Below are 27781 nucleotides of genomic sequence, written 5' to 3'. Positions count from 1 at the left end.
CTGTCTTCACTTCAGAATTCAGAGTTCAGAGCGGAAACTAAAGTCAAAATTACAGCTTCAAATCAACAGCTAGTTTTATTTATTTAATTATTTATTCATCTAGCTTCACCATGTTTTTGTTTTTTGTTTGCATCTAGCTAAACTCTTCTTGTGACACTTTTTTTTTTTCTTCTTCTTCTTTTCATTTAATGCCCTATGACACGAAACCCTATGACCTTTCTTCTTCATTGCATTTGCTTTGCATGTAACAGAGCATTAAAAGTCGATCACTCTCATATACGTCTTTTGAGAGAAATGTTTCTGTAACGCCATAAATGATCTCTCTTTTGCTATATATCTAGTTACAAGTCAACACACACGCACTATTTATTTCAGCACTAAATATATAAGTTAAGGCTGTCTGAGAAGAAGAAGGCGTTTTTTCAAATACCAACCAAAACACGCTCAAAGAGAGAACGAAACTACAACGTGAAGAATTTTTTTTTTTTTTTTTTTTTTCTAAAAAAACAAATCTCTGAATCAAGGATATGGATATTCGATCAAGAAGGGTGATGAGAGATTCAAGCCCCGAGAGAACAACAGTGTGTCCAAGGCCAAGAGTCAACCCCATTAAGAAAGTCCAAGTTATCTATTATCTCTCAAGAAATGGCCATCTTGAGCACCCTCATTTCATCGAAGTCACTCATTTGGCCGATAGGTCGCTCCGTTTAAAAGGTAGAACTTTCAAAAATATATATATATTTTGCTGTATTTTTTCATATGTTCATATGTACTATTCTCATGTATTTACTATGAAGATGTGATGGAACGGCTTACAATTCTTCGAGGCAAAGGCATGCCTTCACTCTATTCTTGGTCTTGCAAAAGGTGACACCTTTTTTTTCTCATTTTTTTTGTACTGATTTCTTTTCTTATCTTTAATAATTAAATTGAATATTTTGTCTAATTATTTTCCAGGAGCTACCGAAACGGGTACGTGTGGAACGACTTGGCTACCAATGATACAATTTACCCATCAGAAGGAGCTGAGTATGTTCTCAAAGGCTCCGAACTTGTTGAAGGCTGTTCCGGTAACTACATTTACCAAAATACCCCGTACTATCACACTAACTTAACTAATAGTAATAGTACAACTAATAATACCCATGAATTAATTATTTCCTCTTTTTTGTGCCTTTATTTATTAGAAGCAGTAGTAACAACGGAAAAATTATGGTGATATTAATTAATGATGTGATTAAGACGTACCCTTTTTTATTGCACCAATGACTTATGTGTCTTATAGCTAAATAGCCTACTAATATTAATGAATTTGCAAAATATAACAGATCTATCTTAGTTTTTTATAAATAGTAAAAATGTGCAAATATCATGTTTTAATAATTTTGTTAAATCTTAGGATTAAATGTTTTTAAATTGATAAATTGCTAATATAAAGTGTCAAAACAATTTAAGTGTATTGTCAATTTAACTTTGGCTATCTTACTAAAATTATCAAATTTTAGCTAATTTACCTAAACAATTAGTTTGAAACAAACGTATATATTTTTCCATAATCTTATTGGTTTCATGTTTTGGGCAGCGAGATCATCACTACAAGAGGCTAGCGAGAGACGAACAAGCACAAGACACAAACAAAACATCGTCAAATACGAAGAACCGAGAGAATACGACGAGGACGAAGAATTACTCGACTACGAGCTCTTAGACGAGGAAAAGACGACGAGCTACAGCACGAGCTCAACCACGCCGCGCTCTCATCGCTGCTCCAATAAAGTCACCGCCGCGCTTTGCTCCGACGAAACTCAGCAGCAGCAACAAGCACAGCTTGTTCCCGAAGAGAAAACGACGACGACACAGAAGAATAAGCCGGGGAAAAACGACGACGAGTACTCGATCGTCGTTTCCGACTCCGTGGGGCCCGCCGCCGCGGCCTCGGGCCGGGGCTCGGTTCTGCTGCAGCTGATCGCGTGCGGGAGCTCGGTGGCGAGGAGGGCGATCCCGGCGGCGGCGAGGGACGTGGGTGCGACGAAAAATGTGCAGCGGGGGGTTTTGTGCAATTATAACAGAAGTAGCGGTACGGACGAGGAGATGATAAAGTACATTTCGGAGAATCCGAGGTTCGGGAATGTTCAGGCGGAGGAGAAAGAGTACTTCAGTGGGAGTATCGTTGAGGCCATGAAGACTGAGGAAAGAGCTGTGCCTTCCTCGAGGCTTCAGAGGTCAAATTCCTACAATGAAGAAAGGTACGTTCAGTATTTAATCATGTCGTATTGATATTATTAGCTGATCATGTTTTAAATTATAACAATTTACTTTATTTGTTTTTTTTTTCTTCAAATTATTTGTCCTTTTTTAGAGTAGTATTATTAACAGATGTCTTATTTTTCAATAGAATTTGAACTGTACTCATTAATTTAGCTTAGAATTAAAAAAAATATATATATCGTGAGAAAAAATGTAAATATTAGTTAGAGGTGGTCTTAAATTTGATTAAAGCATAATGATGTTGAAATGTATGTTATAAATGAAACTTTTAGCCGAGTAAAATCGTTGTTTGCGATTGGTGAAGTGGTACTTTATTAGTTTATCCCTTTTAATTGCTTGGTTAAAATACAGGCTTCAATGTTTTTAAAAAAAGGTTTCTTTTTTGTTTTCGAAAGAATGGTATAAAACTATAAATAGAGGCCTAGTTAAGCTAGATGTGGTTAGTTTTGTAAAAGTAATAGCTTGATTAGTGCAGAACATATAATGGGTAAAAAAAAAAAAAAAAACTTTATTAATTTTTTATTTTTTTTTGTTGCTTGAGTTAATGATGCTTTTATTAATTTTTGTCCAGAAGTGGCAAAGCAACGATGGAAGAAGGTGTGGTGGAAGAAGAGATAGAGAAGAGAGGAAAGACCAAAACGACAGGGAAATGCATACCCCGAAGGAGATCGACCACGTCCAACGAATCCAAGAAATGACATTACCATAATTCACGAGTCGTTTACAATTTCAATGAGATTGACTAGTTACTAGTTAGAGAGTAGTTAAAGTGTGTGATTAATGAACCTTTCTTCTTATCCTTTCTGTGTGAGTGTGACCGACTTGAAAAGTAATGGTGGGATTACTTTCTTTATTAGTTTAAACTGTGTAGCCAGTTGGAAAAGTTAAGCCAAACGAATATGTTACCAATTTCTGATAGGGGATTAATTGCAAAACTTTTATTTGCTCTTGTGTACTTGTCATTACACGCCGTTGGTGGGTATTTTGGTGATACTAGATATTTCAATTTTTAGAAACCATAAATACTTCTAAATTCTTATGGTCTTAAAAGTTATAGGACTTGAGTCTAACTTAACTTTGGTTAAAGGTCATAAAAACCGTTGAAGTTTTTATAAATCGTAAAAACTAGATATTAAAAACTGTTGTGTGTGAAGCCCAATGAAGACTGATGAAGGTCCAAGCCCAATGCGTAGGATTGACTGGACGGTGGTAATTTCAGGCGAGGAAGTAAGTCATACGACTTGTCGTATGTCTCAACTAATGACATGCCGAGATAAGCCAACCACCGTCAGATCCTAGCACATCCAACGGCTCTCGACATGAGGTAGTGTATATAAAGGCTTGGAGCTTCGTGCGATAAGGATTCATTACAATTTCTCTGAGTGTTAAGAGTTATATCTTCTTCTTCTTGATAATCTCTCTGTACAAATTCTTGAGTGACTTTGTGATCGTCTTGATCAATGTTCGTGTGAGGAATCGGTATTAGGTTTCTCTGTTAGAACTACCGAGTTATTCTGTGATTGAATTTGGGTGGTGAGTGATTCTCTGTGAGTGTGAGAAGGTTTTGAGGGTGTAATCGATCTGAATAGTGCGAGAGCTTCTCCTGTGGAGCTCAACGGGGATTAGCCAAGTTTTTTGGTGAACCTCGGTAAAAGCTGTGTGTCTTGGTTTGTTTGATCTATCGGATTCGCACGACAGTCTCGTCGGGAATCCACAACAAAAACAAAAATTAGATAAATAGTCAACTAAAACGTTTGAAATTGTTATATAGTCAACGTTTCGTAAATCTTAGATAAATAGTCATAAAAATTACGCGCTTAATAAATAGAAATGACTACTTACCTAAGATTTACATCTGTAAATATATGAAAGTGACTATTTATCTAATATTTACGAAACATTGGTTATTTAGCAATGTCAAACTGTAAATGTGTCTATTTACTTAGAACCTATTAAAAATGCATATAAAAATTGAAGGACTTGAGTCTAACTTAATTTTTTGTGCATTATTGTAAAGTATAATTTTTGTATTTTATTTATAATATACGAAAATAAAATAAAAAAATTGCGCCCTAGAAATTTATATCACTCGAAGTTTTGACGCACAAGATATTTATGTCTCATGTACCTGGCTGGCGAATTCTCTAAGTAAAGACTTCAAGCGACAAAATATCTATAATGCATAGTAGAAGTTCTGCTTTATATTTTGGCGCTAGAAACCCCTTTGCACTAAAGATATTTCATCTCACACAGAGTTTTGCGGTTTGGCCTAAGAAGCACTTTCTGTGACAGAAAAGACCCTGGTGCCAAATTATCTGCCGTGCGAAGCTGTTTGCTTTTTTCTATTAATTTCGATTAAATTAAGTATTTCATTAGAAATATAATCAATTGTTAGTAAGATTAAATTAAAAAAAAAAGGCTTATAATTTGCCTTTGGTTACTGAGAGCATCACAAAAAGAGTAGAGCTGGTTATAAAGTTTTTACGACCAAACGTCGGATAAAGTTGATTGGAGAAGAAAGAAGTATTGAATGAATAGAGAAATTCTTATTACTGAGCCGAAGCTCTAAAACGAGCTTAAATACACAATGAAAAACAGGACATAATAGAATAACATCCCGTACAGTAACAATAGCCAGTCAAAGCACGCCATGTCAATTAAAATGACACATCAGACTAAAACAAAGTGAAAGACAAAACCACCCCTAACTAATGAAGCTACAAGACTGAAATATCCATGTTCATCTAAACATGCTTGAATTGAAGTACCACCAAGTTCTTGCTTTTGATTGCCAAGACTTCACTATCCATGCACATTTTCAAGGAACACAGTACACGAAAAGCCTAGATCTATCAGAAAACCAGCTATCATTAGGCTTCTAGTTTTTTTTTTCCAACTTTTATCATCTAAGGTCTAAGTTTTTAAAGGATCAAACTTCAGCTTTGTGGTCATAGTTCATCTAAACTAGAACACCCAGAGTGTTCCAATCTTTTCAGTTGCTGCTGGAAAAAAATGAATAAGGATAGTTTTTTTTTTTTTACAATTTTGAGATGTGCTCTGAATTTTGTCCCATGTCTGATAACATAAAATCTAACAAACAAAAGTACCATAAACTCATGATCAAATATGGTACAGCTGGAATAAAGAGAAAAGATCAAATTAGTTATCCACGAAAAGCTTATAAAACTCGTGAAAATGTTCTTTCATAATAAACAGTGATATAATTCAGACAATACTACATACCAATAGTAATAGACAGATGACATTTCGAATTAGTTAGCGATCCCTACTACTGTTTGTAAATGCAGAGCTCGAAGAAGGGATAACCAGACATTGTATGGCTATAGAAAAGGGACGGAAAAATTACGACCCCAGTTGTTGGACGGCTGTGAAATCCTCCTCGAGTGAAATTCACGACCGATTGTAGTTTGACAAAATGATCCTTCTTTTCAGCAGAAATCTCGTAATGGATCACAGTCGATGATGATGATGTCCACGGCGATATACAACTAATCCAGATTGCACATCCGATAGTTTCCTTGCTGCTACTGAGAACAAACAAGAGACGGTCATCCCATTCTCTTAGTACAAGATCTCTGAGTGCCTTCATAACCGTAAAACTTTCTCCGTAACTGAAAGAGTATGAGACACGGTGCTCGCGGATGAAGTGCAAGTACATCCTCCTGTAAGACGACACGAAGTCGCATAAAGATTCCGGGCATGAACACGGTATATAAGAGCAGCTCGATTCGTGGTCTTTTATGTTGCTGTAAGTCACGATTTGTTCATAGCCGTATTGCTTGTGCTTGCAGGGGATTTTGACTGATTCCAAGACCTTTTCGATTGCTCGGCAACGGTTGTATCCAATGGGCAACGAGCAAAAAGGACATTTGTTGCCACAGCTAGCGCAGCAAGAAGAGCAAGATATGTGTCCGTTTTCGCACTGGATTGAATACCCACACGACAAAAGACCCCATGTCAATATATAGATACATGTTAGCAAAGTGCATATGAAATACAAGAGCAATTGCGGTACCAAACTAAAATTTTCCTTGTGTTAGTACATATGAATTTAGTGAAGGTGAATCTTGTAAGATAATTGATCGTTACTTTTATTTAACAGTGCCTAAATTTGGCCATAGGGCTTCACTTTAGTACTTTCATCAGAATACCGAAAGAATAATCGCTCAAGCCATAAAAACTGGACTTGCTATAACAGAAAGTGAGAGGAGAACAAGAAAGCAAAATCAGATACGCTCAAACCGTAACAAAATGCCAATAATCACAAAGATTCTCGAATTCGTCGGGGAAACAAGTTTGAATAAAAAAAATCACCAAGATTCTCAAATTCAATCACTCAATGTAAAAGATTCAGACGTGCTTTAACTCAAGATCACACATTTCGAAAAACAATCCACCAACGAGTAACAAATACAAGGAAAGGTCTGTTCAGTTAAGAAGCGAGAAAGGAAAATGAACCTGAAAGACGGGAATGGTTAGCGACTCGCAGCAAATTCCGCAATCGAGCACCTCCAAGTCCGTAAAAATGGCGGATATTGACTTATCATGTGACCTAGCTTCTTCTTCTTCGTCTTCGTCGAGTTCTTCTTCCGTTGCTTCTTCTTCTTCTTCTTCTTCCATTTCTTGCTCTTCTTCTTCCTCCGCGAATTCCTGGTCTATTTCTTGATCGTTGGGACTCGATTCCTGGTCTTGGTGAATGCGATTAGCATCACCATCCTGATCAGCTCGCGATTCTTCGATACGTCTTCTCTTTCTTGAACCTAAAAGAGAAATTTTCGCCATATCGCCGTGAGCTTTGTCTCTGTTAGTACTTAGTACTTTGGTAGTTATATTGTTGGACAGACTAGTGCTGAAAAGAAGAAAGCTATATAGTAACACATTAACAGAAAACTACTATTAATCCACTACGTTTCTTATTAGCCTTTAATCTTTTCTTAATTGCCGTGACCGTCCCTATATTTTTATTCAATCACAATTTTGTCTCGCTCTTTTTTCTCAGCAACAATCAGGGACCAAATTCTCACTAACTAAAACAATTAAGGATGATCCAACTTCAAAACAAGTTTAATGACTATTTTTATTCAGGGGCAATCTAATTATTTGTGTGATTAAGTATTGAAAAATATTAAATAAAAACATACATTATGATTATAGTAAAATTTGTGCGTGTGTGGTGTAGTTATGCATTGAAGAAGATTGGTGTTTCTTTCAAAATTTTGAGCTGATAATTAACAATAATAATAAATAAAGTTTAGAGAACGAATTGTCATTGAGCAACAAAGTTAAGGACTTAAATATTCTAACGGAGTTTTAAGTATTATGTTTTTTTTTTAATTGATGATTTTCACTTATTATACTCAAGTTTTTGTATTATGTGCATAAACGACCTTACCTTGTGTCTACGAATGAGGTTTTAGGTATTATGTTTTTTATTGATGATTTCGCTTGTTATACTTGGATTTACCTAGAATCATAAATCTGACTTTCTTACCTTTTTCTTTGATTCATAAAAACGCAAAAATATTAAGTGTTTTTAGAGAATATTTCATTTTTCTATATTTGCAATAGTTCCTTCCTTCATTCTGTGATCTTGGATTCTATTTTACTTTGGACCTTTGTGCTATATATAAATTGTGCTCGGCACTTTCAACGTTATAGCTCAATATGTCTGATTTTGGGGAGTAACACAGTGATACGACGATCTTACACGAACGCCCAAATGAGTTGTGAATCTTTTCTTTATATTCTCTTTGCCAAAAAACCATTTCTATCATCTTGTACACCCAGAAACAAGCCTTGTGGGATAGAAATTGGACATCTTACCGGAATTGCACTTTTTCTCGGAATATAGCAAAGCAAGTTTCACCTGAAACATTGATAATTACACAGCTTACAGCTTGATCGCTCTCACGTAGCATCTTCTTCCATTCGGCGGAGCTCTCAATATGGCCTAGTCACAAAAAAATTAGACAGTTTTTCTTTTCTTTTCTTTCTTGTCCCGAGACGACTCCGAATCCATGATGTCGGCATCTTGTATTGTTCATAAAAAGATGTCCTTTCCCAACCTTCAATTTTTTTTACTATGTCCGTGGTTTGGAAATAACTTCCCTGAACTATTTGCAGTCTAGCCAAGTGACATCAACTCAGAGCGCAGTCGAACTTCATTTAGTTGGAGATGTATTTAACGTTTATTTTATTTCTTTTTTTATAAAATAATTATGAAATATAATTAATACGAATAAATTTTATTTCAAAAGTTATACTGATTAGGTTTTCCAAATCAAGCATTGAGATTTCACCTTAAACTTCTTTCATTTAAACTGGAATTCTCAGACTGTTCCAGTCTTTCCAATCCCAAATGCGGTTGGAAGAACTCTTTAATATATTCTTCACAATAATTTAACAATTTTGAGAAGTCCTCTTAATTCTGCATACCGTTAAGACCACAAAGTCTAACCAGCTAAAGTAAATTTAATCAGGTTTCCATTAAAAAAAAAAATGTTAATAAAACTCATGGCAATGTTGTTCCTAAAAATTTATTTTCAGAAGAAACCTTGACGTAACTCGTCGTACCAAAGATGTACCCACACAATCAACGCCGATAACTCTTGTCATATATAGAAAATATTACTTACTTACAGGCAAATGGCGTTTCAAATGACTTTGCAACTGTATCTGGAGATGCAGAGATCGAAGGAGAGATTTCTACACGAGGCCGTTCCAAAGAAACCAAACGGAACAAGTAGGAGCCCGGTTGGCGGAGAATTTTCACCCATGTCCCGAGTGAACTTCACGACCGATTGTAGTTTGAGAAAACTATCTCCGTTCTCTGCAGAAACGTCGTAATTGAGCACCGCCGATGTCTGCGACGATATACAACTAAGCCAGATCGCATGTCCGAGAGATTCCACGCTGCAACTCAGAACAAACAAGACACCTTTGGATAGTTCTTGAAGAACAAGAAAGCCCACGGTCACATCAAGCGTAGCTCTGAAACCGACTCCGTAAGTGAACCCTGTTGCGGTGTAACAGTGCTCGGTGTTGAAGTGTGAGTACAACTGCTTATCCGAAGACACAAAGCCGCAATGAGAGAGCGGGCACGAACAGGGTAAATAAGAGCAGCTTGATTCGTGGTCTTTCTTGTTGCTGTAAGCCAAAGTTTGTTCGCAACCGTATCGCTTGTGCTTGCAAGGTATTTTGACTGATTCCAAGACCTTTTCGATTGCTCGGCAACGGGTATAGCCTCCGGGCCACGAGCAGGAAGGACATTTGTTGCGGAAGCCATTGCAGCAAGAAGAGCAAGCTATGTGTCCGTTTCCACACTGAATACAACACAACACCATGCCAAGTTAGTAATTATAAGATATGAACAGAGCAAGATGTGCATATAAAAATTCGATTTCAAATTTGTGAAGTTGAATATATGATATAATTGATCATTTCTATTTAACAGTGCCACAGTTGGTCTTCGGGCTTGACTCGAGTACTTTCATCGGTTACAGAGGGAATAATCACGCAAGCCATAGATTAACTACGATACAAGAAAGTAATAACAATCACCAGGTTTGAATAAAAATATATATTGTTTCATAGATGCACATAAATTCAATCGCTCAATGTTAAATTTTCAGCAGTGAGTTGACAAATCATTCAAGGATAACCAAAAAATATCAAATTGTATTTTTACCTGAAAAACAGGAATGGTTAAGGGCTCGAAGCAAATACAGCAATCGAGAACATCCGGGTCCGACAAGAGGACGTATATCGACTTATCCGTGTTTACGATAGGCGATCTAGGGTTTTCATTGAAACGATTCACAGGTGACCTAGATTCTCCTTCTTCGTCTTCCACTTCCAGTTCGTTGTCTTCTTCTTCTTCTTGATATTCGGGACATGAATCCTCGTATTGGTGAATTCGATCAGCGTAATAATCCTGACCTGGTCGCCGTTTCACTCGTGAACATAAACTCTCGTTAAAATTTCGGAGACTCGGTGCTTCATCATCATTGAATACAGAAGATTTCGTCATGGCTGCGTAGGAATTCTGTACTAAATGGGATCCTATTTTAGCTCCTTCTTAACAAAAGCAGACACAAATTTTGAAAATTAAATAAATATTTAATTTCCCTTTTAAAATTCGTATCTACTGAGTTTTGATTAATTATAATTAAATATAAAATAAATTTTAACCGGTGTCAAAATAATCATGTCGATTAGATATTCGTATTAATGCTAAATTTAATATGGATGAAGGTCTAAATTACTAGTTATGAAAAAAAAAATCACTTTGTAGAGAAAGAATAGACAAACATTTAATTTATTAAAATTGAAATTATTAATTTTAGCATACGCTCAAAAATTGTACTTTGTATTCAAATTTCTAATTACTACGATAAACTTTTTGTTAATAATCTTTTAAACTTATTGTTTGCGGCTTTAATCTTGGTTGTTTTTTTATTGATAAAATTCTCTATAATCTTTTATTCAACGACAATCTTGTCTCTAATTTAAAGCTAGAAATAGTGTAGTCTCAAACTTTTTATTTTTAGTTAATAACAATCTGATCCCTAATTAGAGATGATATCTAGTATCTACCATCAAATTAACAATAAACAAAATCTAACTCAAACTATCAAGTTATCAATCCATCACTTTAAGATTATCATATTCACTGTCAAATTTTATACGGTGTCACAAAATTTATCCAATATCAATGTCAAAGTTATAACCCATACAACAATCAATCATCGCGCCACTATTTAAAAAAAATAAAAGTTATCACGGCTAGGCTCTTTCAATAAGTATACACCTCCTCTATTAGTCATAAATCCCCACCATCCTTAGAACGTTTGGTTTAGCTTCTTAAGTTTGATTTTATTTTTTTCTAAAACCGTTTTAAAATATTTGGTAAAAATAGTTTTTAATAAAAGTTGGAAATACTTTTGCAAAATATAGAAGAAAATTGAAAAGCAAAATAAATAAAAAAACAGTGTTTTTCAAAAACTGAATCTAAACACTTTAAAAGCAAAGCTATGTCAAACAGCGCCTAACATCTCTATAACAAAGACCTCGATGAAAACATAGACACCCATAACATCGGACGAAGAATTCCTTATCGACAAAGTTTTTCAAAGTACTCTCTTTTTGTTCGTCTAGATCAATAAAACGACAGTCATGTAGAGACATACCTTATGCGATGTGCTCATATCATGTCTTTGTGCGATTATTGTCTAGATCCAAACGAACAAACCTCGCACATTTTATGTTGATGCAATTAAGTACACAAAGAGAAATACTATTTATTTTCAAGTATCTTGATGGAAATGAAGATTTTGTCATGAATTTGCCATGTAAAGATATTATTACATACCTACATATATATATATATGCATTTACATATTTTTCCAGTAATAATTTACATATGTGCACCAAGCTAGCAAGCCATCTTTCAGGGATCATTACTGTGCATATCCTTATTTGGTTTGGAGATGCGGAGATCGAATGAGAGGTTTTTAGACAAAGCCATTCCCAAAAAACCGAACGGAACAAGTAAGAACCCATTTGGCGGACAATTGTCGCATATGCCCCGAGACGACTTCACGACCGATCGTAGCTTAAGAAAATCATCTTCATTTCTGACAGAAACATCGTAACTGAATTCAATCGACGACGCCGGCGACGATATACAACTAAGCCAGATCGCGTATCCGAGGGTTTCCACGCGGCATTCGAGAACAAACAAGACACCTTCGAACGCTTCGCGTAGAACGAGAAATCGCGCGGCCACGTCAAGCGTAGCTCTGAAATCGACTCCGTAAGCGAACCCCGTTGCGGTGTAACGGTGCTCGCTGTTGAAGTGAGAGTAAAGCTTCTTGTCCGAAGACACGAAGTCGCAAAAAGATTCCGGGCACGAACACGGTATATAAGCGCAGCTCGATTCGTGTTCTTTCTTGTTGCTGTAAATCACGGTTCGGTCGCAGCCGTATTGCTTGTGCTTGCAGGGTATTTTCACTGATTCCAAGACCTTTTCGATTGCTCGGCAACGGTTGTATCCGATTGGCCACGAGCACGAGGGACATTTGTTGTAACAGCCATTGCAGCAAGATGAGCAAGCTATGTGCCCGTTTTCGCACTGAAACACAACACCATGTCAAAACACAGACCGAAACCGAATAGTAATTTTGACAGATTTACAATTGATGTATTAAACTGAGATTTGCAGCAAAAAACTGGGTTCGAATTAAGGATCTTTTCATAGACTAACTAACAGATAGTTTTCTAGCCTTTGCCACAGGCATATAAACTCAGAAGAGTTACTTCAAAACAAGTAATTGAACCAAGAAAACAAAAACGAGTACAAAAACAAACAAAAAGAAGATGCCAATAAATTGAATCGCTCAAAAAAGAAAGTTTCAGACAATGCTTTGACTTTCAAAACACCACCTTCTTGAACAGGAATTTTTTTAAACAATTCAACACCAAGACAAATCATTTGTCGATAGCCTGAAAATATTGCTAACAATCACAGCAATAACATCACAATCAAGATTACCAATCCAAATCTTTTTCTAAAAAGAAGGGAAATTGGGGGTTCCTTTAGAGAGAAAAAGAGAGCGAACCTGAAAAACGGGAATTGTTAAGGGCTCGAAGCAGATACCGCAATCGAGCACATCGGCGTCGGTAAATATGGCAGAAATTGACTTGTCATTGTTCACGGCAGGCGATTTTAAGATTTCGTCGCAGGGATTCGCAGAAACAGAAGGTTCTTCTTCTTCTTCTTCTTTTACTACTACTTGTTGTTCTTCTTCTCCTTCCTCCTGATAGTCGGGACACGATTGCTCGTCCTGGTGAATTTGATCAGCATCATCGCAACGCCGATCTGATCGACGTTTTGCTCGAGAAGCTTCTTCGCTGCATGAAGATTCAGATGTAGTTAGACGAGATCTCTTGCGAATTTTTTGTGAACTCGGTGCTTCGTAATCGTCGTCATCTTCATCGAATACAGAAAATTTCGCCATGTGTCTGTGGGCTTGTCTGCGTCAATAAGAAATGGAAACTAGTTTATCGGTTGCTATCAGTGTCGGATCTTCATATTCGTGGCTAATTTTATCCTGGCTAATTGATCCTTCAAATTACTTTTGTTTATATAATCGTCCCTAAAGATACAATTTCTTCTCCAATCTTTGTCTGAAGTTGGCAAAGTTCCCAACTTGGTCCGCAAAAGTAGATAAACTGACTTGCAATTATTAAGGACCCAAAAAAAAAAACTCATGACTAATTGCAACGTTGCGGAGCTTAGATGATTGTGAGAATATCGTGTTGTCCCGTTACATATATTTTCACTTGTTCCATAAAATATTCAGGCATTTCCATTTTTTTTTTTTTTTTTTTTTATAAAAAAATGCATAATTTTTCAGTTCTTTGGAGAGACTTGGAGTCTCTGAAATGCGCGGCCTTGAGCGAAAAAGGCGACAATAATGACGATCATTTGTTGTTCTGTCTTAGCCTCGAAAACGAGGATAATTATAAGAGGAACATGGAATCGGCGTTCGAGAGTGCGGTGCGTACACGCCACGCGACACTCGATGGATGCGAAGAGCTCCGCTACGTCGGAACCCAAATCTGGCCACACGACAAAGAGCTTCGCTGCCCTGAGATCTCGAATCTGGCAGAATTTCATGATAGTAGACAAGAATTTTCAGCATGCACAATTGGTATATTCTTGAAGCCCTCGTGGTCACGAGTCCATAGAACTTGAAATCACTCAATTTCTAGTATATATGAGGAAAATCTGAATTTTGAAGTTTAGAAGAAAAAAAAGATGAAAATAGAGAGAGAGAGAGAGAGATCCTACCAATTAGGAATATAAATTTGATTAAAAAAATCAAATTAACTAACTAAATAAGGATAACGGTGTAAAAATATGACACGTAAGCTATTTGGCTATTTGTTTAATATTTTTATAAATCATGGTTAGATTCAAATTCACATGTTTGAAGTGGCTTAGTTGTTGATAAATCACTATTTTTATTTAAAATTGGTCAAATAGTATTTTTGTCTCTTTTGGTTAGTTAATAATTTGAGTGACTATTTCGAAATATTAACCAAACGTTGACTAAAATATAATTTCAACGTTTCAAAATGGCTACTTAACTATAATGCCCTATTTTTAACTTGTATCTTTTGTATCTAACTATTTTATTTTTATACATATTATAAAAATTTAAAATAATTATGTGACTTTCCAATAAATAAAAATTAATATTTTATTGATAAAATAATCATATATTACATATAATATTTAAATACTTGTCAAGTAATTATAAAGTGAATGATATCATACTAAAATAATAATTAAAACTTTACAAATAAAAAAACATAAACTAGATTACAAAGACACAAAAACAACATTGATGACTCTACACTTCTAAATACTAGATCTTGTTTATGTTTATATCACATTATTTGCACTTGATTTTGTAACAATGTATTATATTTAGCAATTTATTTTATAGGATTATAATTTTTATACATGTCAAGTAAGTTAATGACTTTTGATCAATGTTCATACCAAATTAGATTAATAGAAAATGATTTTGTGATAAATTAGTATTACATATAAAATATAAAATGTAATCAATTTTGGGGTCATTTCACAATTAGTTAAATTATTTTAGTATTATTAAAATCTCACTCCAAATGGAGTAGAATGAATAGCAAAACTACATGTTTAGAGTTTCACTATTTACTCAATCCATAATGGAGTGAGAAATAGAGTTTGATTGGAGCAAATCCAACTCTATTTTATCACTTCTCACTCTATTATGAAAGAGAAATTTCATTAAGTGGGCTTAAAAATTGATTAAATATCAAGATTAGACCCTAACTTTTTAAAATATCTAAAAATGGACTTTTGGACCCAAAACGGACAAATATACCCCTGTCCTCTATTTGAACTCATTCGCGCCTCTCTCCCTCTCCATTTCACTCGTTCACTTCCAAAACAAAGAAAAAACTGAGAACTCCTACGATATTGTACGACGGCATACGATCTTGTACGAGCCAGTACGATATAATACGATAGAGGACAATGGCGTACGATGGAAACGCTTCAATCTTCGGCGGCGGTGAAACACAGAAATCCCGAGCTCAAAAGTCATCTAAAAAGGTAAGTTTTCAACTAATTTGTTGTTAAATGTCTTTGGAAATAGTTAGAATAGGGTTTATGAGTTAGTATTAATCTTATTTGAGTTGATTTGAGTTGATTTGGGTCGGATTTAGAATGTTAGGGTTTGAAATTAGGGCCAGTGTACGATGAGATTGATGCATCGTACGATGTCGTACGATGTTGTACGATGTCGTACGATGAAATTCATAGAGCTCTACGATGCGATACGATGGTGTACGATGGGTTTATGTTTTCTCAAAAATTGTCGTACGACCCTGTACGATGTCGTACGATGCGGTACGATGCTATACGATGATTTTTTAAAAAACTTTAATTTCTTGTTTTACGATGATATACGATGCTGTACGATGCTATACGATGATATCTTTAAAAAATTTAATTTCTTGTTTTACGATGATATACGATGCTGTACGATGCTATACGATGATTTTTTAAAAAACTTTAATTTCTTGTTTTACGATGATATACGATGCTGTACGATGCTATACGATGATTTCTTTAAAAAATTTAATTTCTTGTTTTACGATGATATACGATGCTGTACGATGCTATACGATGATTTTTTTTTTTAAATGAAAGAGATCCCCGTATGCGCGGCGCGCGACTGTCTCTGCGCGGCGCGCGGTCTCGGGAAATTGAATTGTGATTCTGATTTAATTTTGTTGTTTTTTTTAGGACAATTTAAACTACATATACAACGTCTCATTCCCGGGGCGTATCACGTACGGTGGGACGGGGATCTTGAAGCTTGTACGGAGTAGATTCGATGAGCTCGGGATAAAAGAACGAATCCTCGGGACTCCGTTCGAGCAATTTTTTACGGAGAGCGAGCTTGGTTTCTCACCGGTGCTCGTACATACTCTCCTTCAGAAGAAGATCGAGGCGACGGTACGGGGGGAGATACATTTTGGTATCGGAGGCAAACGAGTACGATTTGGACGCCTCGAGTACGCACTCGTCTCGGGGATGACTTATGAAGACGGTCCGACCAAAGCCGAACAAGACGAGCGAAAGAACGATGGATTGATCACGGATCACTTGAACGGCGTTGCCGGAAGCAAGTTGAGCGCGTTGATCAACGCGTTCACCATATGTCGAAGCCCTGACGCTGCGTTCAAGCTCGGGCTGCTCGTATTCGTCTATGGGTATCTTCTGGGGCAGCCGGCCAACAAAGCCATCGAAGAAAGGTGGCAGAAATTTCTATACATCGTTCAAGACCTCTCCTTCTTCTTCAATATGCCTTGGGGAAATTTGAGTTGGGCAGAGACGTATTCCAGCCTGTCGGTGAACCTACGGCGTTATCACGAGACGCTGCAAAAGAAGTTGAAGGACAAGCCGGATGTGGCACAGAAAGAGGCCAAGTACACATTGACGGGTAATCTCCATACCCTTCATTACTGGGCGTACGAGGCTATCCCAGAGATCGGGATGAGGTTCGGGTCGAACCAGGGGATTCGTGTGCCCCGGATGCACTCGTGGTCTAGTAATGTGTTCATAATGGGCAAAGACATCGAGGCGGTCTTGAATAAAAAAACGGTCACTTTTTATTATTTATCGTTTATTAATGTATTTTACATTATTTTGGAATATTGGTAACGTTTATTAATGTATTGTAGGTGGGTGTTCTTCAAATGCTGAGACCAAGGGCACCAGAGAAAGAAATGTTCACTCTCCTCGAGACACAGACGAGCAAATGTCTGTATCCCATAGACGTCGAGGGAGAAGATGCGACAGAGCCGCGAGACATCGAAGAAGAAATAGATCGAGTCGCGACTGTTGCAGAAGATTCCATCATCGGAGACTCCGACGACGAACACGTGTCAGACACTCCACGTGTTCGTCTTGCTAGTCCGTCCACTCCCGCAATGGGATCGAGGCCCACAGCGACCTCTCGCGCCGACATTCCCGAGCCCTTTGTCATAACACGGGAAATGTGGGAAGAAATGCGAGCTTCCCAAGAACAACTGCGAGCATCTCAAGAACAACTGCTAGCATCCCAAAAACGAATGATTCAGTCACAAGGGATAGTCTTACGTTCTCTTTGCACGACCGGCCGTAGAGTTGAGCGCATGAGTGTTAGACATGTTAGATTTTGTGACAAGTTTAAATCAATTTAACGTTTTAGAGTTGAGTTTAAATTTAATTTAACGTTTTAAAGTTGAGTTTAAATTTAATTTAACGTTTTAGAGTTATGTTTAAATATAATTTAACGTTTTAGAGTTAAGTTTAAATATAATTTAACATTTTAGAGTTAAGTTTAAAATTTAGAGTTGAGTTTAAATTTTATTTTAACGTTTTAGAGTTAAGTTTAAATTTTTGTGACAAGTTTAAATTTTGTGACATATTTTATTACTTTGACTTTCAGCTTTCTATGTGGAAGAGGCTGAACATTTTGTTCGAGGACGCAACGGGCTTGCCTGGGGGTGAAATTCCCACGACCCAAGCTGATGGTCGTAAACGCCGGACCCCTCCTCCTCCTCCTCCTCCGGCGGCTAGTCAAAAGCCGGCGTCTCCATCGCATGAGGCAGAGCCGTCTTTTACGCATCGCGAGTCATCGAAGAAGTCAGAGCCGTCTTCTACGCATCGCGAGTCATCGAAGAAGTCGAAGAAGCCGTCTTCAACGCATCGCGAGTCGTCGAAGCGATCGGAGATCAGGCCGGTGACTTCTCCCAGGTTGTCGACGTCTTCGTCGAGTCCTCGTAGAGAAGACATTTCGGATAAGCTACGCCCGCTCACAACTCCTCTAAGGAAAAGACAAAAGGCACAACTTACTCCGGCACGTCCAGATCGGCAAGTGCGACAGAAGACGTCGCGTTGGGCCGAATTCACTGATCCGACGAGGCCCAAGTATTTGGAAAAGCCGATCCCCAAGTTCAAGCCGTTGAAGGACGCGAAGCAAAAAGAGTTTGATAATTTCGTTAAGTGGGTGCGGATAAAAAAGTGGGACGGCAAGTTCATGGAGTCTGTTCGACTGAAGACGTGCGACGGAGACACGATTTTCTTCGACACGATATTGACAGAAACCAGATGGCTACATGATTCGGTACGTTATTATATAATTTCACTTTCTCTATCAATTTAAAATAACGCTATATGTTTCTAATGTCTCAGCATATTGATGCTATGATTCACATGGTTCGGGCTCGCCAACGAGCTCTCGACGGATATCGGCAAGACGTCTGAATCATGGATTGTCGGTGGGTCCAGCACGTGTACGGCCGATTCAGAACGGAAGAAGCGAACATCAACAAGGCCATCGAGCTGGGAGCAGAGCCCGAACCCGTGGACTGGGACATGAGGGCAACTATTAGCCCGATGACTGGGTATAGGGACGCCGATATTTTGCCTTGGGATGGTGCTCGCGAGATCCTGTTCGTCGTGAACTTCCAGAACATTCATTGGTTCACATTTCGGATCGACATCGAGGCCTGGACCATTACCGTCCTCGACTGCCAAAAGGATCTCATGCAGTCGTCGAACCATCAAAAGGACTTCACTGAGCTGATGGAGGTACGTAAAATGTTATGTTATTCACAATTATTACCTTAGAGCAACAATTAATTAAATTATAAGGGTAACTTAACATTGTTAAAATGTTTATTATTCAGACTTGGAGTCGAGCATTTGCGAGGATTGTGGCCATAGGTGGTTTCTTCAAGAACCATCCCCACTCTTACCGGGAGAGTGAGCATGGTGAAATTAAGTTCACTAACCTGACGTGGATCGTCGATGACAAGGTCCCACAATGTGCATACAGGTAAACATGTTCTTTTAAAAAAGTTTTTTTTTACTACTTAATTGAACTTTTTTTTGACAACTTTTAAACAATTATCTTTTTATTGACAAGTTATTTTACAAGTTTGTTTATTTTTACAAGTTCGTTTAAAAAAGTTTTTTTTACTAGTTAATTGAACTTTTTTTTTACAACTTTTAAACAATTATGTTTTTATTGACAAGTTATTTTAGAAGTTTGGTTTTTTTTTTTTACAAGTTTTTTGACAAGTTTATTGAACTTTTTTTTGACAATTATGTTTTTATTGACAAGTTTTAAACAATTATGTTTATATTGACAATTTATGTTTTTAAACAATTAGTTAATTGAACTTTTTTTTTCAAGTTATGTTTCAACTTTTTTTGACAATTTCTTTTACTTATTCTTGTGTTGTAGCGGTGATTGCGGGATGTTCGCACTGAAGTATGTCGAGCACCTAGTACTGAACGAATCATTTGACACTCTTCAAAGTGTCAATATGAGAACGTTCAGGAAGAAATGGTGCGTGGACTTATTCTACAACCACCTTATCCCGTGATTTTGTATTTTCGGATGTTTATTTTTTATGTTTTTGGTTTTCTATGTAATAGTACCTTAGAAACATATTATCGAGATGATTTGTTGACTATTGATTGAATATGTTTTTTATTGTACCTTATAAACATGTAATTCAATGAAAGAGATTCACAAAAAAAAAACATCAAAAATTCACACATTCACAAAGGGTTTAGAACTCGAGACATTTGTGGACGAAAACGAGTCTTGGGACAAAAGCGAGATGAGATCTGATGAGTGCGTATTTTACGTACGAATCCGCTCTCATTTGACTTGGATTTAGCGCGTTCTCAGGTGTTTTTGATGGTTTTAGTGTGGTTATAGTGAATTTCAGGTCAATATGGATGAAAAGTAACTTTCGGGTCACATATCGATGGAACGGACGTAAAAGCGACGAATTTGGAGTCAAAATGAAGAAAATGAAGATTTGGAGTCTGGTGCGCAAGACCTCGCGGCGCGACCTCAGCGATCAAGAACTCTCGCGCCGCGACCAGAAGACCTCGCGCCGTGACCCCTGCATTTTCACGAACACAAAAAGTTCCAGGAGCTTCTCGCGGTGCTCCTCGCGGTAATCTCGCGACGCGACGATATGAAGAAGGACGCCTCGCGCCGCGAGGATGTATGGCGCGCCGCGAGACGGCGAATTCTGACGAAAACAAAGTCGAATTTTGACTTAATCCTAGCCGTTGGATCGTTTTTTAAGGCCCAGATCAGTCCAAAATTGTACTTCGACCTAAACCACTATAAAACACAACTCGGCCTCTTTTTTTTAGTACGCTTTATTTTTATTATTGCTTTTGAGAGCTTTTGTTTGGGAGCGAAGTTGAGTCGACGATCCGACGAACGAGCAACCGTGAACTCCCGTTTTTAATAGTTTTTCTCTCTTACCCTTACTCTCAATTACTGTTATTTCTCAATTAATTGATAGTTTCATTCTTCCCATCATGAATCTCATAGTGTTTCTCTTATTTATGATTATGTTGATTATGGTTTTGATCATTATGTTGATGACTATGGATTCCGTTAGAGGCTAAATTTTTAGCGGGGTTGCGATGTAGCCGGATTAAATTGGGTTAGGGGGTTTCGTTAGGGTGAAATTATGATGTGATTGGCTCAATTATTCATGCTTGTGTGGATGTGTTCTTAATGCGTTCTTTAGATTGGCCATCTTTAGGATTGTCTTTAGGAGGTTTCGATCACTCGAGAGAGGGCGAAAACTCATGCTCATAATCCATGCTTCGTTTTGTTCTTAGGTTGCTAGACGGCTTAAGCTTAATGTAATCGTTTGAATTCTTATGTTTATTGCTCGTGATTGTTTTAATAGGATTAGAGGCCGAGAGGATATATAATCCGTCAATTGCGTAGGTTGCTAGATCACTCAAGAGAGGCTAGTAATATCTTAGGGAGAATGAGATTAGCGTGAATAGAGTAGGTCTAGTTGTTGAAACCCGAAACCCCCGAGTCTTAGCTTTTCGGTGAAGTCGTGACCCACATTTTCTCTTACTTGAAGTCTCGTGTTAAATTTCCGTTGTTTTTAGTTATTTTTATTATAGTTAATTCTTGCACCACCCACCTTAATACAGTGAAATCAATTTGCTTTAGGTTGTTTAACGTCGCTAGAGTAACTAGTCTCTGTGGGATCGATATCCGTTACTTACGTAACACTATTACTTGTTCGATACGTCCACTTGCGTGCTAGTTATAAAAATATCGCAACAAGATCTTCGTCATTCTCACAGAGTTGAAATGCGAAAAGGTCCATAAGACGGATGACACTCCATTAAATAAAAGTCTAAAGTTAAAGTAAACGTCTTTGACATGACACAAAGTAAACGGTCACTCAAATAAATGTTAAAGTTTTAAACTTAAAAATAAAAATAACACAAAGTCTAAAGTTTTAATCTCTCCAAGTGCATGTTTTTCTGTTATGTCCCCTACCACCACATTTCCCGCATTTTCGCTGGACGACAATCTTTTCGCCTTGAGATGGGTATCGATTAATTCTTCTTCTTCCTTGTTTACTTTTCTTCGGTCGACCGGCTTGCTTCTTTTCAACGGGTTCCGAAACTTTCATATTTTTTATCTCATCCGGGACATCCCATTGATCTTCATTGCCAACCGGATATATGGCTTCCTTGTACATCTCAATCCACGTCTCCTTCAAATAAAAGTCACTGCATAACGAGTACACGTCTACGCTTCGATGTTGGGCTGCTGCGATAGAATGCTCGCACGGGATATTCAATTGTTGTGGTAGTCCGCAAGTGCATGTCTTCGCCATAAGGTCTACATCGAAATCACCTCTTACATCTTTGACATGACATTCATATAGACCAAGTCCGTACGCATTGACGAACTGTGCCTTATTATTTAGCTGTGCGAGATCATTTTGCCACGTTGGTGTCAATTTTGTGTTCAACTTGTTCGCTATCTCTTCTCGTTCAAAAAACCAAGTTTGGAGTGTGAATCGAATAAACTCGAGCAACGTCGTAATGGGAAACGTCCTCGCATTCCTTGTTTTGTTGTTGAAGCTTTCTGCGTTGTTGCTCGTCATTAGGTCGTACCTATATAAAACATACTTGATTTATATAATCAACGACATAAAAAATTCAGTACAAAAGAAGTTCTAGACTCTTACCGTTTTCCAGGAAAGAAAGCTTTGGCCCACCGATCGACACCAACTTCTTCGAGATACTTTGCCATCTCGACATCCTTACGTCTCAACTGTCTAAAATTAGCTTCGAATGCTGTTTTACTGAAGGCGTAAGCCGCATCGTAAAGTTCAAAGCGACAATGGTCTGTCTTTAGCTTGTGTTGGACATTCAGTTGTAAATGATGGTAACATGCTCCGTGAGGGATACCAGGAAACACAACCTCGACACCATGTATGATGCTAACGTGGCGATCGGATATGAACGCCAAATTAGGTACGTCTTCACCGATAGCTTCTCGCAATCTTCTCAAAAACCAAATCCAAGAAGCATGACACTCGTTATCTACAACTCCGAATGCAAGTGGATATAATTGTGAATTCCCATCCATTGCAATTACGCAAAGCAACTGTCCCCCGTATTTTGTCTTCAGAAATGCACCGTCCAATGCTATGACCGACCGACATGCTTTGAAGCCTCTACGACACGCCCCAATGGAAAAGAAAGCATACTTGAATTTGTCACCATCTTGCACAAAGTCTGTTAACGTCCCAGGATTCTTTTGCTTCAACATGTACAGCCAAGACGGTAACTTCTGGTACGATTGTTCCGGCGTACCCCGCACGTACCCAATAACTTTCTCCCTGGATCTCCAAGCTTTCAAATACGATATGTTCACACCCCATCTTGTCTTCACTTCTTCCCTGACGTTATGCGCCGAATACTCCGCCATAGAGTTAATTGAGTACTTGTCTTTAAATACGTGACCGATGACCCATGGTGCCGCTCCTCGATGGCCCTCTGTTCGAACAACACGCCCACATGAGTGTTTACCCTCGTACGACGTAATCTCCCACATCTCAGACCACTGCACGACACCCCTCAACCTTCATGTGCATCTCTCGTTTTTGCATAGAACATACCATCTCTTTTCGAAGAAGATTTCACTCTAAATTCGAAATTATGTTTCAACGCGTACAAGTGGATATGTTTCTTCAGTTCATGCTTGTTTTCAAATTGCTGCCCAATATATATTTCTTCTGAGCTACCTGTTACTTTCAAAGGTTAGTTAAACAATATGTGGTTTCATATTATACTTGAATCTCATTTGAATCCACTTAAATTACCTGTAGAAGAATGACTTGGATAATGACTCGGGTTTTCCTTCACAACATCATCGGCGCTGAACTCGGGTGCTTTCCATGAATAAGGAACGATAGGTGATCCGATCATCGGAGGCTCACGCTGACATTGACTCGATGATTCACAATGACCCGTTGGTACCGTAAACGTTTCCACAAATTCTTCATATTCTTTGGGATTGGCGAATTCTTCAAATTCTTCACCTCTACCATTGTTATCTCCGTCATATCCATCACTATTCTCTTCATCACCATCGCTACCTTCGTTTTCATCACCTTCGCCACCTTCGTTTTCATCACCTTCGCCATCTTCGTATTCATCACCATTGTGTCCATCATATTCGTCACTGTTGTGATTACAATCTCTATCACGCCTGTATACTTCGTCACCGTTTCCGGCACCCTTGTACTCGTTAAACAAGTCATCGTCACAACCACCGTCTTTGTTTTCAATTATAGGATCATTTTGTCGATCCTCGATAACAAGAGTATTCCGTCTCTTCTTCGGTTCATTGCGAGACACCATTCCAACTTCCACATCTTTCCCTTTACATACTCCTCGATACGCAATAGGTGCAATGACCTCGATCTGTTTCGGTACCAAACTTACACAGAGTGGAAATCTATTACGATATTTGTGCTTCATAAAATGCGAAACATCACCATTGTCCTTCAATACGGCAGGACCTACTGGAATTGTACCGACTGCGTATGGGACTTCGAGTTTTAAGTCGAACGCGAATCTGTCTAACTCGAACTTCTCGTATAAGAAATCTACTAACTCCGTGTACGTTACCTCTTTCGGAATTACGAATGCACGAAATTCTGCATTGGTGAAAACTCATTGGTGTCCTTCCTTCTCCCAAGTGCCGTTAATCATGACAAAAACTGCAAAAAACAGTCAAACTATGCAAAATAAGCTTCTACATCGTACATCATCGTACACCATCGTACAGAATCGCACATCATCTTACAGAAAGGCATCGTACGGCATCGTACAGCATCGTACAGAATCGTACAACATCGTACAGCATCGTACAGAACGCAATTTTTATTCTAAATTTCATCGTACAAAAATTTAAATTTCGTCGTACATCATCGTATACCATCGTACAAACAAGTTAAACCCAGATTTTGGACTTTGTTTTCAGATCTGATCGATTTTTTTTGCTAAATTCTATCATATACAATCATAAACTTTGTAAAAATGATTAAGTTAGTAATCTTACCCATGATTCTTTTGAAACCCGCTTAAGTAGAGAGGATTTGAGTGGATTTGAGTGGATTTGAGTGTGATTGAAATGATAAAAATGAAGTGTGAGAGATGTATAGGGTTCAGAGGGGTATTTTTGTCCGATTTTGGGTCAAAAGTCCATATTTAGATTTTTTAAATATTAGGGTCTAATCTTGATATTTAATAGCTTATTAAGCCCACTTAATGAAATTTCTCTTATGAAACGGATTGGAGATTGTCTAATTGCAATCGTCGCGGGGCTTAGATGATTGTGACAATCATGTCTTGTCTGTTTTTTTTTCTTTATTGAGTATTCTAGTAGGGAAAAAAAAATTATTTGTTTTTTATGGCTTTTGTATTATTAATTGGAAAAATTACACATATATACCTTGTATTTTAGTGAAATGTCGAGTTTAACATTTGATTATAAAAAATGTCGAGTTCGTACCGCTGTTTAACTAAAACGACGAAATTATACACTGAAATAAACAACAGTGCCACGAATCTTCTTTTTATTGAATTTTCATTAGCGTTGACTATAATATTTATATGTAAACACCAATTATCTTTATTCATTCGCGTCATATATGTAATTTATTTAAAAAACTAAAAAATAAACACCAGTCTTTTAATCATGAAGAACACATAAAGAAGTAAAAGGGTAAAAATCAACAGTTGATAATCATTAAAATCACATATTCGAAAAAGATTTCATGATTCAGAGTTGCAATTCGATCACAGAATGAAGTCATCTTTTGGTAAATATGAATTTTATTATTTAATATCAATTTACAGTTATTTTTTATTTCAAAATTGAAATTTAAAATTTAGAGTACTAGTTTGGATTTGATTTTGTTTTTCTTATATAAGAGTTAATATCAATGAAAATAAAATTTGTGACAATGTTATCCATTTGAGGGTATAATTTTATCATCTTAGTTAAACAGTATGTATAAACTCGACATTTTAAAAAATCAAAGATTAAACTCGATATTTTACTAAAAACACAAATATAGGTGTTATTTTCTCTTTTATATTTTCATTTTCAATCAATGAGAAGTATTATTCAGAAAATCCCCAAATATTCTCTTCTTCTCTTCCTCTCGATTCCTCTGTTTTCTCTCGACGAATATTGAAAGTATGCGAAGATGTCTCTTCACCATCTAATTCTTCCTCAATCACTTCCTCGGTCTCTAATTTCTCTCCGACTCCATGGAAACCCAAGAACGAAATCCAACTCCATTCTTCGCCTCCGTTGCTCTGCGGTGGACCCAAGCAGCGACCCGAACACGAAGGTGCTGAGAACGTGTAAGACCTGCAAAACCCAGTTCGACTCTTCTCAAAATCACCCTCGCGCTTGTCGCTTCCACACTGCTCATTTCGGGGGTACAACTCGTCCACTTCTATTTTACCCCCAAATCATGCTCGTAACAAACGCACGTTAGGTTTTCGCTTTATTCCGCTCTGTGTTTGTGGTTGATTCACAGCTTAGTCTCAAAGATATTCACTTTGCTGACAATAATGGTATGATATGTAGAGCTTCAATGCCGGCATTTTTACAGTAACATTCGTGGCAATTCAAAGTTGCAACCTTTCTGTATATTCTCGCTCAGCTGAGCAAGAACGAGACTGATATGACTACTTGGAGTTTCCCTTTATCTCTTGGCAAGTTTTTTTTTTTGTGCTTGATTCCTTGGGACTGAAGCAAAACTCTGTGTGTGTGTGTGTGTGTGTGTTTAGGAGAAACAATGAGAAAGTTTGAGAGTGTGTATAGCGGTGGAACGATGGACACTCCAAACGGTGGTCGGGTTCTACAGTATTGGCATTGCTGTGGATCCGAAGATCCCTTTGACCCCGGTTGCACCGCTTCTCCTCACTCCTCCTATGATGATTGACTCGCCACTCATCGATTCTCCAAAAGTAAATATTTGCTTCGCCTAAACATGATAAGTCATTCTTTACCATGCCTTTGGAGATATATATATATATATATATATATATATATATATATATATATATATTGTTTACATTGTATAGACATGCCCTTGTTCCTGTCATGTTTAACCCAAATTCTAAGGAGGCTTTTTGTGTATGGTTTTTCATTTCGGCCTGACTTCTACCACTTCGGTAATTATATAGATTTATGGGTCTCGTTTCCGAGATATGATTCTAAGATATAGAATAGTACCATTTTTGGTACATGGTGAGTTTTAATTGGGGCTGAAATTTTGTCCTGGATGATTCTTTCAATCGTGTTAACTAGGGTAATGATTTATTTTAGATCGATTGAGGTGATGGATTTTTTGAAGTGAATACTATTAAATCGAGTATGTGGATGTTGGGGCTTGGTGGTTTTTTTATTTTTTTAAAGCCAACAGCGAAGGTTTTATTAAACTTCCAGGAATTCCTGGTGAAGCCATATTACAATGAGCAAGAAGGTCATACCTAGCTAAACAATGAGCCACTCTGTTACAGCTATAAGGAATGTCATGTTAAAAATCATTCCTAGATCAGTGAAATAATGCTTCCTCTGTATTTGTCAGAGTTAGCCTCTCTAAACTCAACATAATCCTGCTTCTCCGACTCGTGACAACCCGTTCCAATTGTTCCAAATATGCCACATTAAGGTAATAAAGAATTCAATCTCACGTACCTTGTAATTGTTGATAAGGTAGGAGATAATATCCAAGAGAATTATTTTCTCCACTTGCAGTGCCATTTGGTTTCTCGACTGTGGCTCAGTAGTTTGAGGGTTTTTTTTTTCTTTCTACATTTTACCTTATAATATTGCCTCTTCTGGCAATAGAAAAGAACAGAAAGATACTATTATTTCGGGAAAAAAAATGTATAGCAGGTCTTGTGGTGAGAGCGATACTTACGACGTTCGCAGTTTGATTTCTACATCTAAATCATGAATTTAGGTCAATAACTATGTTATTAGGTGAAAGT

The 27781-nt window shown here is 37.4% G+C and overlaps 5 protein-coding genes across 5 annotated transcripts; 2 read left to right on the top strand and 3 right to left on the bottom strand.

Moving 5' to 3' along the window:
- Nucleotides 1-527: 527 nt before the first annotated feature.
- On the top strand, nt 528-3224 carry LOC149406712 (UPSTREAM OF FLC protein (DUF966)). The gene is made up of 5 exons (XM_089627459.1): nt 528-714; nt 798-867; nt 958-1070; nt 1583-2246; nt 2840-3224. Exons 1-5 carry the CDS (start codon nt 528-530, stop codon nt 2964-2966), a joined length of 1161 nt encoding a protein of 386 aa, XP_089483585.1. The 3' UTR covers nt 2967-3224.
- Nucleotides 3225-5326: 2102 nt separating this feature from the next.
- Nucleotides 5327-7120, bottom strand: LOC149406711 (putative E3 ubiquitin-protein ligase SINA-like 6). The gene is made up of 2 exons (XM_089608341.1): nt 6748-7120; nt 5327-6211 (listed from the first exon to the last, which is right to left on the bottom strand). The coding sequence occupies exons 1-2, from the start codon at nt 7069-7071 to the stop codon at nt 5558-5560; spliced, it is 978 nt and encodes a 325-aa protein (XP_089464467.1). The 5' UTR covers nt 7072-7120; the 3' UTR covers nt 5327-5557.
- Nucleotides 7121-8750: 1630 nt separating this feature from the next.
- Nucleotides 8751-10371, bottom strand: LOC149406710 (putative E3 ubiquitin-protein ligase SINA-like 6). The gene is made up of 2 exons (XM_089608335.1): nt 9977-10371; nt 8751-9611 (listed from the first exon to the last, which is right to left on the bottom strand). Exons 1-2 carry the CDS (start codon nt 10316-10318, stop codon nt 8943-8945), a joined length of 1011 nt encoding a protein of 336 aa, XP_089464461.1. The 5' UTR covers nt 10319-10371; the 3' UTR covers nt 8751-8942.
- Nucleotides 10372-11688: 1317 nt separating this feature from the next.
- LOC149406709 (putative E3 ubiquitin-protein ligase SINA-like 6) lies at nt 11689-13479 on the bottom strand. The gene is made up of 2 exons (XM_089608330.1): nt 12909-13479; nt 11689-12421 (listed from the first exon to the last, which is right to left on the bottom strand). Exons 1-2 carry the CDS (start codon nt 13305-13307, stop codon nt 11738-11740), a joined length of 1083 nt encoding a protein of 360 aa, XP_089464456.1. The 5' UTR covers nt 13308-13479; the 3' UTR covers nt 11689-11737.
- Nucleotides 13480-25896: 12417 nt separating this feature from the next.
- On the top strand, nt 25897-26809 carry LOC149406708 (carboxypeptidase). Its single transcript, XM_089627029.1, has 2 exons — nt 25897-26218; nt 26573-26809. Exons 1-2 carry the CDS (start codon nt 25981-25983, stop codon nt 26725-26727), a joined length of 393 nt encoding a protein of 130 aa, XP_089483155.1. The 5' UTR covers nt 25897-25980; the 3' UTR covers nt 26728-26809.
- The last annotated feature ends 972 nt before the right edge of the window (nt 26810-27781 follow it).

This window comes from Urtica dioica, chromosome 1, assembly GCF_054948205.1.
Source record: "Urtica dioica subsp. dioica isolate 48M chromosome 1, U.dioica_male_clone48M_v1_H2, whole genome shotgun sequence".
Classification (NCBI taxonomy): domain Eukaryota; kingdom Viridiplantae; phylum Streptophyta; class Magnoliopsida; order Rosales; family Urticaceae; genus Urtica; species Urtica dioica.
The sequence above is the reverse complement of the archived record's forward strand: the minus strand, read 5'-3'. Positions and strand labels throughout refer to the sequence as shown.

Bases quoted from the DNA above. Each gene is read 5' to 3' on its own strand.
- LOC149406712 (XM_089627459.1), top strand. From the start codon at position 528: ATGGATATTCGATCAAGAAGGGTGATGAGAGATTCAAGCCCCGAGAGA. The intron at 1,071-1,582 runs GTAACTACATTT...TGTTTTGGGCAG, and splicing joins ACTTGTTGAAGGCTGTTCCG to CGAGATCATCACTACAAGAG. The intron at 2,247-2,839 runs GTACGTTCAGTA...ATTTTTGTCCAG, and splicing joins AATTCCTACAATGAAGAAAG to AAGTGGCAAAGCAACGATGG.
- LOC149406711 (XM_089608341.1), bottom strand. From the start codon at position 7,071: ATGGCGAAAATTTCTCTTTTAGGTTCAAGAAAGAGAAGACGTATCGAA. The intron at 6,212-6,747 runs GTTCATTTTCCT...TATTCAATCCAG, and splicing joins TAACCATTCCCGTCTTTCAG to TGCGAAAACGGACACATATC.
- LOC149406710 (XM_089608335.1), bottom strand. From the start codon at position 10,318: ATGACGAAATCTTCTGTATTCAATGATGATGAAGCACCGAGTCTCCGA. The intron at 9,612-9,976 runs GTAAAAATACAA...TGTTGTATTCAG, and splicing joins TAACCATTCCTGTTTTTCAG to TGTGGAAACGGACACATAGC.
- LOC149406709 (XM_089608330.1), bottom strand. From the start codon at position 13,307: ATGGCGAAATTTTCTGTATTCGATGAAGATGACGACGATTACGAAGCA. The intron at 12,422-12,908 runs GTTCGCTCTCTT...GTTGTGTTTCAG, and splicing joins TAACAATTCCCGTTTTTCAG to TGCGAAAACGGGCACATAGC.
- LOC149406708 (XM_089627029.1), top strand. From the start codon at position 25,981: ATGTCTCTTCACCATCTAATTCTTCCTCAATCACTTCCTCGGTCTCTA. The intron at 26,219-26,572 runs GTACAACTCGTC...GTGTGTGTTTAG, and splicing joins CCACACTGCTCATTTCGGGG to GAGAAACAATGAGAAAGTTT.